This window comes from Mytilus edulis, chromosome 13 (genome assembly GCF_963676685.1).
Source record: "Mytilus edulis chromosome 13, xbMytEdul2.2, whole genome shotgun sequence".
Classification (NCBI taxonomy): domain Eukaryota; kingdom Metazoa; phylum Mollusca; class Bivalvia; order Mytilida; family Mytilidae; genus Mytilus; species Mytilus edulis.
Genome location: NC_092356.1, coordinates 4,894,392 through 4,907,037, shown reverse-complemented (window position 1 = coordinate 4,907,037; position 12,646 = coordinate 4,894,392). Strand labels below are relative to the sequence as shown.

At 35.8% G+C, this 12,646-nt stretch overlaps 1 protein-coding gene across 1 annotated transcript; it reads left to right on the top strand.

The window, feature by feature from the left end:
• The first annotated feature begins 3,187 nt into the window (after positions 1 to 3,187).
• Positions 3,188 to 12,085, top strand: LOC139499978 (G-protein coupled receptor 157-like). The gene is made up of 3 exons (XM_071288649.1): positions 3,188 to 3,840; positions 10,679 to 10,884; positions 11,495 to 12,085. The coding sequence occupies exons 1-3, from the start codon at positions 3,348 to 3,350 to the stop codon at positions 11,858 to 11,860; spliced, it is 1,065 nt and encodes a 354-aa protein (XP_071144750.1). The 5' UTR covers positions 3,188 to 3,347; the 3' UTR covers positions 11,861 to 12,085.
• Positions 12,086 to 12,646: the final 561 nt, after the last annotated feature.

The window sequence follows — 12,646 nt, the reverse complement described above, 5'->3', positions numbered from 1 at the left end:
GTTACAGAGAAGTTAAAAAAAAAATATACATAAAAATGCATTAAAAATGCATAAAATCTAAAATTTCGGAAGAGATAACACATAAAAGAATAAATATATTATACGTATACAGTCAAATGTTAAGGTTAAATTGAATGAGGAAATACTTTCTATACGTCACGGCAAAACACTCAAATAAGAGAAAGCATGTATCACTTATCTCACGAGACCAGAGAAAGCATATGTCACTCATCTCACGAGGCAAGAGAAAGCATATGTCACTCAACTCGCGAGACCAGAGAAAGCATATGTCACTCATCCCACGATACCAGAGGTACTAAAGATAACTTGTTGTTGCGCATGCATCATAACATTTAATTTTCTTAAAACTTGACAATTTGTTCATGCAAATTACAAAAAAAAAAAGTAATTAAAACAAAATGTATGCAAAAAGTTGTCGTCTGGGCTAAATTAGTTGACCAGAGAACACATGGTTTTGACGAACCTTACAAAATAAGGAATGCAATTTTTGGGCTAATTATCATACGAAAACCTCAATATCGATCAATTATTTCAAATCGAATAATTTGCCGGTAAATTTCAGGTGGGGTTCCAGCCCTTTTGAATATATGGTGGTTCAACCCCAACGAAACGTTACATCAATGAAAAGATGGAAGTAGGGGGGAGTCTAACCCCCAGTACACCCCGGATCCGCCAATGTATTATGTTAACTGTTCAGTATGCATACCTGACGCCACATGTATCCTTCCAGACATAGAAACATTATACACGTCGCAAAAAACGAAACTAACTCCCATCCTTTACCGGAAGTTAATATCATCAATAATAACAATGACGATTAAACCAAACACCAGGTACCAGTTACTTGACCGAAGTCTTCACCTAAAACTTCATATATTTGGCTGCCGCTATTGCTACGGAAATTTAAACAATTTACAACTCTTCAGCATGTCAGATTTTTGCAGCTGCTACATGTATATAAACTACAATTTGAAAAGCAATTACTGCTGAATAAAGAATAGTCATTAAAAAGTAAAATTTAATTTTTTTACTAATCTCCGAGGAAAGATCAAAACGGATGGTTCTTAATCAAATGGCAAAATCAAAAGCTCAAACACACCAAAGGAATAACATCTGTTATATTGCTTACATGTATTTCCTTATGTACAAAAAGGTGGATTTAACCTGGTTTTATAGCTAGCTAATTTAAAACCTCTCACTTGTTTGACTGTCTCATCAAACTCCATTACATCATTGACAACGATGCGTGAACAAAACACACAGACATAATAATTAAAATGTAAAAAATAGGGATATTACAGTCAACATTGGGTTAATCCAAATCACTACACAAGCAAACAAATATGTAAAAAAGAAGCACAAAAATTCATAAATCAACAACTTCATTCATTGCAAATTAATCTGTTGAAGACCGTACTTTGAGTTATAATTGCTTACTTTTACAAATCGTGACTTTGATGGGATGTCTCATTGGCACTCATACTACCTCGTCTTATATCTACCGACAAAATGAATAAAATTGTGTGGATGTATGCATTTTCTGCTCTGTCCGGTCTGTGTTCCTGTTCGATGTTATTTCTGCTTTGTATCTATCCGAGTAAAGCACCTTTCATCTGCTTTTTGTTTACTATTCTTATGTAGAGAGTTTTGCGCCAGAAATGTAATATACCTGACTTAGGTTTGGGGGACCGGGTCCTCCACCAATTAATATACCCGACTTAGGTTTGGGGGACTAAAGACAAGTATATATATTGATTTATATTGAAAATAAAACGAAGTCGAAGAGCTTTCAATTTGTGATCCTTTTACTTTGGATTCAAACGCCAAAAGAGGTTGAAACATGTAATCATCACAACAATCATGGTTAAGACAATATTTAATACAACGTTTCCGGAAAGTACGGGTTCAACATACAGATATATAACAGAAAACATGTTAATCTCGTCACAATCTGTATGTGCCTATCCCATACCAGGAGCCTGTTATTCAACTTAATTGCATTGTTTTACATTTATCATTTCGGAGCCTTTCATAGCTGATTATGTTGAAAGCCTTAAACTATGTTGAAAATCTTTGCTTATTGTTGAAAGCCATATGGTGACCTATAATTGTTACAAATAACTTCTATCGGGTATGTTGTATTTATTCTTAGTTCGTCGATACCCAATTTCAACGGTTTGCAATCCAAGTCTTTACCTAAAACTTTATATATATCAGCTGTCAATACTATTGCAAGCAAAATAAATAAATAGGAGAAATTTAATCATGAATTTAAGGAAAGAAAGACATTTATTCCTTAACCGACTATAGCCAAATTAATGACTTCGTACTTGATTTAGCTCTTTATTATTGTTTTTTCGAGTGTCATTGGTGATTCTTGTACATGCCAGTTTAATACATCGAATGTTGACCAGGTCTTTGGCTATTTTTGGAGTTTGTGTGACATTTTTACTTCCCTACGTAACCATAACATTGTATAACGATAAGTCCTTCATACATTTTCGCATTCATACCATCATGCATCTAAGAACGAAGTTGAGAAGTATAATTGATGACCCAAAATGTTCGTCTCTAATATCGATGGTTTTGGTTAATATACCTTTCAGGTCAAACCGAACTAACTTTACTCTTTTTGTAGCTGTACCTCACCACTATTTTAGGAGAACGAATGATCGGCTCTGAGTAAGAACAATGTGTCGTGGGTATGGAGACGCCTTTTTTTTGCGGTCTGGTACCTTGAGAACTAACACACTAAAATGCCCCTTCAAAGTGAAGATATAATACAAAGCAGTGTTTAAATTCATGTAACATCATCTTGTTCGAGTCCTGTTTACACGTTTAATTTGCCACTGGACATTAAACAACAATAAATCCATCCAATGTAACCAAACGTCAAACCCAGTGGTGGCAGTTGAACGATTTACAACAAGAGACATATTTGATCTGAAATAGCCTTGTGTGTAGTGTACCACTTAACGTCAGGCACTTGAGTATTTAGAAACATGTATTTCCTTAATTGTCCTATGATGAAATTAGGTTATATTTACACTCAGATTTATCTTTTGACCTTCAAGTGAGTGGATACACTTACATTTATGATTTCAAATATATAAACATCAACAATATGTAAGCTATAAATAAACTCCTTAATATTATTGGACTTTACATACTATAAATTTTCAAACTTTATTTTAGTTTGAGTGGAATATGAAATTTCATGTTACATAATATTTACGACAATATATGACATAAAATTATAATCACGTGACAAGATTTTTCAAAGCAGACGAGAAATAAGCTAAAGTACTCTTTAGATAAAGTGAAGAATGGAGAATGTGACAATTCATACTACGATTCTGCCAATAGCCAATGAAACAGACAATATAAATCTCTTGTCAGTATTTGCTGCGGATATTACTTTGACCATCATTGCTTGCACATTGTCATTTTTAGGATCCGCTTTTATTTTTAGTGCTTATTGCGTCGTTGACAGTTTACGACCTGAAAATGAAACGAGACGGCTGCTTTTATATTTAACTGTTTCGGATTTGGTAGTTGCCATTGGAAACTTCATTGGAACTATACGTTTTATTATTATTTACGAAAATAAACCGTTTTATGCTGATTCGGGCGAAGCATTGGCGAGCGATAGCGTTTGTGTTGTTCAAAGTTTCATTTCAGCAACAGGATCTATGTGGTCATTTTGCTGGAACACAGCAATTGCCATACACCTATGTGTTGCCTTGGTTTATTGTAAAAATGGCACATGGTCGTGGAAGGTGAAAATATTCTGTCATTCAGTGTGTTGGCTTCTTCCTCGTAAGTATATAAATATCAACCGCCTTGGTGGTCACGTGGTAGCGTGATTTCGTCGAGTTTTGAATATCGTTGGCACGATCCGCTTCTGCTTCTTTTTTTATGCAAGTTGCATATAGGAGTACGAGCAAAGACTGGCCGATACATCATCATCATTAACAACATTATTACTGGTGCAAAACTCTCCCCATAACAGTACAAAGACTGGCCGATACATCATCATCATTAACAACATTATTACTGGTGCAAAACTCTCCTCATAACAGTACATAAGACTGGCCGATACATCATCATCATTAACAACATTATTACTGGTGTAAAACTCTCCCCATAACAGTACATAAGACTGGCCGATACATCATCATCATTAACAACATTATTACTGGTGCAAAACTCTCCCCATAACAGTACATAAGACTGGCCGATACATCATCATCATTAACAACATTATTACTGGTGCAAAACTCTCCCCATAACAGTACATAAGACTGGCCGATACATCATCATCATTAACAACATTATTACTGGTGTAAAACTCTCCTCATAACAGTACATAAGACTGGCCGATACATCATCATCATTAACAACATTATTACTGGTGCAAAACTCTCCCCATAACAGTACATAAGACTGGCCGATACATCATCATCATTAACAACATTATTACTGGTGCAAAACTCTCCCCATAACAGTACATAAGACTGGCCGATACATCATCATCATTAACAACATTATTACTGGTGCAAAACTCTCCCCATAACAGTACATAAGACTGGCCGATACATCATCATCATTAACAACATTATTACTGGTGCAAAACTCTCCCCATAACAGTACATAAGACTGGCCGATACATCATCATCATTAACAACATTATTACTGGTGCAAAACTCTCCCCATAACAGTACATAAGACTGGCCGATACATCATCATCATTAACAACATTATTACTGGTGCAAAACTCTCCCCATAACAGTACATAAGACTGGCCGATACATCATCATCATTAACAACATTATTACTGGTGCAAAACTCTCCCCATAACAGTACATAAGACTGGCCGATACATCATCATCATTAACAACATTATTACTGGTGCAAAACTCTCCCCATAACAGTACATAAGACTGGCCGATACATCATCATCATTAACAACATTATTACTGGTGTAAAACTCTCCCCATAACAGTACATACGACTGGCCGATACATCATCAACATTAACAACATTATTACTGGTGCAAAACTCTCCCCATAACAGTGCATAAGACTGGCCGATACATCATCATCATTAACAACATTATTACTGGTACAAAACTCTCCCCATAACAGTACATAAGACTGGCCGATACATCATCATCATTAACAACATTATTACTGGTGCAAAACTCTCCTCATAACAGTACATAAGACTGGCCGATACATCATCATCATTAACAACATTATTACTGGTGCAAAACTCTCCGCATAACAGTACACAAGACTGGCCGATACATCATCATCATTAACAACATTATTACTGGTGCAAAACTCTCCTCATAACAGTACATAAGACTGGCCGATACATCATCATCATTAACAACATTATTACTGGTGTAAAACTCTCCTCATAACAGTACATAAGACTGGCCGATACATCATCATCATTAACAACATTATTACTGGTGCAAAACTCTCCCCATAACAGTACATAAGACTGGCCGATACATCATCATCATTAACAACATTATTACTGGTGCAAAACTCTCCCCATAACAGTACATAAGACTGGCCGATACATCATCATCATTAACAACATTATTACTGGTACAAAACTCTCCCCATAACAGTACATAAGACTGGCCGATACATCATCATCATTAACAATATTATTACTGGTGCAAAACTCTCCTCATAACAGTACATAAGACTGGCCGATACATCATCATCATTAACAACATTATTACTGGTGCAAAACTCTCCCCATAACAGAACATAAGAGTGGCCGATACATCATCATCATTAACAACATTATTACTGGTGCAAAACTCTCCCCATAACAGTACATAAGACTGGCCGATACATCATCATCATTAACAACATTATTACTGGTGCAAAACTCTCCCCATAACAGTACATAAGACTGGCCGATACATCATCATCATTAACAACATTATTACTGGTGCAAAACTCTCCCCATAACAGTGCATAAGACTGGCCGATACATCATCATCATTAACAACATTATTACTGGTGCAAAACTCTCCCCATAACAGTACATAAGACTGGCCGATACATCATCATCATTAACAACATTATTACTGGTGCAAAACTCTCCCAATAACAGTACATAAGAATGGCCGATACATCATCATCATTAACAACATTTTTACTGGTGCAAAACTCTCCCCATAACAGTACATAAGACTGGCCGATACATCATCATCATTAACAACATTATTGCTGGTGCAAAACTCTCCCCATAACAGTACATAAGACTGGCCGATACATCATCATCATTAACAACATTATTACTGGTGCAAAACTCTCCTCATAACAGTACATAAGACTGGCCGATACATCATCATCATTAACAACATTATTACTGGTGCAAAACTCTCCCCATAACAGTACATAAGACTGGCCGATACATCATCATCATTAACAACATTATTACTGGTGCAAAACTCTCCTCATAACAGTACATAAGACTGGCCGATACATCATCATCATTAACAACATTATTACTGGTGTAAAACTCTCCCAATAACAGTACATAAGACTGGCCGATACATCATCATCATTAACAACATTATTACTGGTGTAAAACTCTCCTCATAACAGTACATAAGACTGGCCGATACATCATCATCATTAACAACATTATTACTGGTGCAAAACTCTCCCCATAACAGTACATAAGACTGGCCGATACATCATCATCATTAACAACATTATTACTGGTGTAAAACTCTCCCCATAACAGTACATAAGACTGGCCGATACATCATCATCATTAACAACATTATTACTGGTGTAAAACTCTCCCCATAACAGTGCATAAGACTGGCCGATACATCATCATCATTAACAACATTATTACTGGTGCAAAATTCTCCTCATAACAGTACATAAGACTGGCCGATACATCATCATCATTAACAACATTATTACTGGTGCAAAACTCTCCCCATAACAGTACATAAGACTGGCCGATACATCATCATCATTAACAACATTATTACTGGTGCAAAACTCTCCTCATAACAGTACATAAGACTGGCCGATACATCATCATCATTAACAACATTATTACTGGTGCAAAACTCTCCCCATAACAGTACATAAGACTGGCCGATACATCATCATCATTAACAACATTATTACTGGTGCAAAACTCTCCCCATAACAGTACATAAGACTGGCCGATACATCATCATCATTAACAACATTATTACTGGTGCAAAACTCTCCCCATAACAGTACATAAGACTGGCCGATACATCATCATCATTAACAACATTATTACTGGTGTAAAACTCTCCCCATAACAGTACATAAGACTGGCCGATACATCATCATCATTAACAACATTATTACTGGTGCAAAACTCTCCCCATAACAGTGCATAAGACTGGCCGATACATCATCATCATTAACAACATTATTACTGGTACAAAACTCTCCCCATAACAGTACATAAGACTGGCCGATACATCATCATCATTAACAACATTATTACTGGTGCAAAACTCTCCCCATAACAGTACATAAGACTGGCCGATACATCATCATCATTAACAACATTATTGCTGGTGCAAAACTCTCCCCATAACAGTACATAAGACTGGCCGATACATCATCATCATTAACAACATTATTACTGGTGCAAAACTCTCCGCATAACAGTACATAAGACTGGCCGATACATCATCATCATTAACAACATTATTACTGGTACAAAACTCTCCCCATAACAGTACATAAGACTGGCCGATACATCATCATCATTAACAACATTATTACTGGTGCAAAACTCTCCCCATAACAGTACATAAGACTGGCCGATACATCATCATCATTAACAACATTATTACTGGTGCAAAACTCTCCGCATAACAGTACACAAGACTGGCCGATACATCATCATCATTAACAACATTATTACTGGTGCAAAACTCTCCCCATAACAGTACATAAGACTGGCCGATACATCATCATCATTAACAACATTATTACTGGTGCAAAACTCTCCCCATAACAGAACATAAGAGTGGCCGATACATCATCATCATTAACAACATTATTACTGGTGCAAAACTCTCCCCATAACAGTACATAAGACTGGCCGATACATCATCATCATTAACAACATTATTACTGGTGCAAAACTCTCCCCATAACAGTACATAAGACTGGCCGATACATCATCATCATTAACAACATTATTACTGGTGCAAAACTCTCCCCACAACAGTACATAAGACTGGCCGATACATCATCATCATTAACAACATTATTACTGGTGCAAAACTCTCCCCATAACAGTACATAAGACTGGCCGATACATCATCATCATTAACAACATTATTACTGGTACAAAACTCTCCCCACAACAGTACATAAGACTGGCCGATACATCATCAACATTAACAACATTATTACTGGTGCAAAACTCTCCTCATAACAGTACATAAGACTGGCCGATACATCATCATCATTAACAACATTATTACTGGTGTAAAACTCTCCCAATAACAGTACTTAAGACTGGCCGATACATCATCATCATTAACGACATTATTGCTGGTTCAAAAATCTCCCCATAACAGTACACAAGACTGGCCGATACATCATCATCATTAACAACATTATTACTGGTGCAAAACTCTCCTCATAACAGTACATAAGACTGGCCGATACATCATCATCATTAACAACATTATTACTGGTGCAAAACTCTCCCCATAACAGTACATAAGACTGGCCGATACATCATCATCATTAACAACATTATTACTGGTGTAAAACTCTCCCAATAACAGTACATAAGACTGGCCGATACATCATCATCATTAACAACATTATTACTGGTGTAAAACTCTCCTCATAACAGTACATAGGACTGGCCGATACATCAAAATCATTAACAACATTATTACTGGTGCAAAACTCTCCCCATAACAGTACATAAGACTGGCCGATACATCATCATCATTAACAACATTATTACTGGTGTAAAACTCTCCCCATAACAGTACATAAGACTGGCCGATACATCATCATCATTAACAACATTATTACTGGTGTAAAACTCTCCCCATAACAGTGCATAAGACTGGCCGATACATCATCATCATTAACAACATTATTACTGGTGCAAAACTCTCCTCATAACAGTACATAAGACTGGCCGATACATCATCAACATTAACAACATTATTACTGGTGCAAAACTCTCCCCATAACAGTACATAAGACTGGCCGATACATCATCATCATTAACAACATTATTACTGGTACAAAACTCTCCCCATAACAGTACATAAGACTGGCCGATACATCATCATCATTAACAACATTATTACTGGTGCAAAACTCTCCTCATAACAGTACATAAGACTGGCCGATACATCATCATCATTAACAACATTATTACTGGTGTAAAACTCTCCCCATAACAGTACATAAGACTGGCCGATACATCATCATCATTAACAACATTATTACTGGTACAAAACTCTCCCCACAACAGTACATAAGACTGGCCGATACATCATCATCATTAACAACATTATTACTGGTGCAAAACTCTCCCCATAACAGTACATAAGACTGGCCGATACATCATCATCATTAACAACATTATTACTGGTGCAAAACTCTCCCCATAACAGTGCATAAGACTGGCCGATACATCATCATCATTAACAACATTATTACTGGTGTAAAACTCTCCCAATAACAGTACATAAGACTGGCCGATACATCATCATCATTAACAACATTATTACTGGTGTAAAACTCTCCCCATAACAGTACATAAGACTGGCCGATACATCATCATCATTAACAACATTATTACTGGTGTAAAACTCTCCCCATAACAGTACATAAGACTGGCCGATACATCATCATCATTAACAACATTATTACTGGTGCAAAACTCTCCTCATAACAGTACATACGAAATATAAAAATCAGATGGAAAAGGCTTCAACTAAGATAGATACAAAGACTGGCCTATACATCATCATCATTAACAACATTATTACTGGTGCAAAACTCTCCCCGTAACAGTACATAAGAAATATAAAAATCAGATGGAAAAGGCTTCAACTAAGATAGATCGATACATCATCATCATTAACAACATTATTACTGGTGTAAAACTCTCCCCATAACAGTACATAAGAAATATGAAAATCAGATGGAAAAGGCTTCTACTAAGATAGATACAACGCAGAGATATATCTAACAAAAACACAGACCGGACAAAGCAAAATATTCATACAACCACACAATTATTTATTTTGTCGGTAGATATAAGGTGGTATAAGTACCAATGAGACAACTTCCACCCAAGTCACAATTCGTAAAGGTAAGCAGTTTTAGGTCATTGTACGGTCTTCAACGGATATATTTATAACAAGTCTTCATTAAGCAGTAGTTACTTTTTAAATTATAGTTTATATACATGTAGCAGCTACAACAAATCTGAATATTTAGGTAAAGACTCATGTTTCATAATCATCATGATCATTACATTAGCTTAAGACGATATTAGATACCAATTTGTTTTCATTAATTCAATTCATATGGCTATTCCTTTTTTTAAACATTGTTCGCTTTTTAAATTGTAGTTTCCGTAGCAATAGCGGCTGCAAAATGTGAAGTTTTAGGTGAAGATTTCGCTCAAGTAACTGGTACCTGGTGTTGGATTAAATCGTCATTGTCAAGGAGCGACCGGATTTTATGGATGATAATTTCCGGTAAAGGATGGGAGTTAGTTTCGTATTTTGTGACATGTATAATGTTTCTTTATCTGAAAGGATACATGTGGCGTCAGGTATGCATAATAAACAGTTCACGAAATTCATTGGCGAATCCGGGGCTGTTCCGGGGTTGGAAATCCCCCTTTTCGACTCTTATAATAAGATAACGTTTCGTTGTGTTCTTGCGGTTAAAACCCCATATTCAAATTGGCCGCATCCGCACCTGAAATTTACCGCCAACTTATTCGGTTTTAAGTTATTGATAGTTAATCGTTTCATTTGGAGGAATAAGTGAAGCTATTGATAATCGTTTTAGATATATCAACGATTTCTTTAATGATGAATCCCCATTTTGCATAATCAAGTTTCGTATATTGAATCGAGTAAGGAAACATGCATATACCAGAGAATTGGGCAACATTTTCCAACATGCACAAACGAACACAAATTGAAACAATTGAACAAAGTCTAATAAAAATGTCCGATTGTTAAACCAAATCTCCTACTTGTTGGCAACAAATATTGTTTTTTTGGCTAATCAAACCAAGGCCTTCCGAAAATAAAATTTCTAACTGAATAGAGCAATATTTTTTCGTTTGATACGGATATTAACTCTTTCTAAAAAGTTATTTCGGTATTTATGATTTTTTTTTCGGTAAACAGATATTTAGCTTTATATTTCAGACAACAAGATTTAACCAAAGACGATTTAACGACGTATCTCTTCGACTGAGGGCTGAAGATGAAAACTATCTTTACTTATGGCTGATTGGATATCTTCTCAGGATATGGGGAACGCTGCGCTTTTTTTTATTTGTGTCTGGAAATTCCTCGAATGTCAAACCTTACGCGGACATAAATTTTGCACTAGCGCATCTAGAAAGTTTTGGTGACAGTTCGAAGGCATTTTTTACATTTATTTTATTTTGCATTGCTGACAAAACAACTAGACGAATTCTAATGAACAAAATATGCCGCAGAAAGCGTGGTTATGAGGAAATTCTACAAAGTTTAAATGCGGAACCAAATAATGATAATACTTTTAATTAACACTGCCAAATGGAGTTTAACTTTGAACCAGACAGGTACAAACATTCATAAAATTTAGCATCATATTTGTTTAGAGACAATAGAGTATGCCATCTTTGTGACTCGACTGACATTGGTGATTAATACCACTACATTAATATTATGACTTGCGAAGCACTTAAAACAGATAAACGTTTTTTTTACATCCCAGCTGTTCTAGATTAGTAAAAAAAACAAACATTTACACTTCACAAAATCGAGTTTATTACGCCACACAATCCTTATAAATATATCATTTCGTTCTTATGTTATACTGTTATACCACGGTCCCAGGTTAGGGGAGGGTTGGGATCCCGCTAACATGTTTAACCCCGCCACATTATTTATGTATGTGCCTGTCCCAAGTCAGGAGCCTGTATATTCAGTGGTTGTCGTTTGTTTATGTGTTACATATTTGTTTTTCGTTCATTTTTTTTACATAAATAAGGCCGTTAGTTTTCTCGTTTGAATTGTTTTACATTGTCTTATCGGGGCCTTTTATAGCTGACTATGCGGTATGGGCTTTGCTCATTGTTGAAGGCCTACGGTGACCTATAGTTGTTAATGTCTGTGTCATTTTGGTCTTTTGTGGATAGTTGTCTCATTGGCAATCATACCACATCTTCTTTTTTATATGTATATATCATTATATATTATATACCTTTAATGAGCCCCTGACAAATGTTTAAGTAAGTTAAATTAACAGTGAATTCGTATCCAGTCGTCCTGGTGTAGGAGTTTGAATCGTTGTTTGATATGATAAAGGTC

What these genes read in the sequence shown, in the direction of transcription:
- LOC139499978 (XM_071288649.1), top strand. Translation starts at nt 3,348, where the DNA reads ATGGAGAATGTGACAATTCATACTACGATTCTGCCAATAGCCAATGAA. An exon ending in AGTGTGTTGGCTTCTTCCTC is followed by an intron (nt 3,841 to 10,678) that starts GTAAGTATATAA and finishes TTTAAATTGTAG; the next exon opens with TTTCCGTAGCAATAGCGGCT. An exon ending in AAGGATACATGTGGCGTCAG is followed by an intron (nt 10,885 to 11,494) that starts GTATGCATAATA and finishes TTTATATTTCAG; the next exon opens with ACAACAAGATTTAACCAAAG.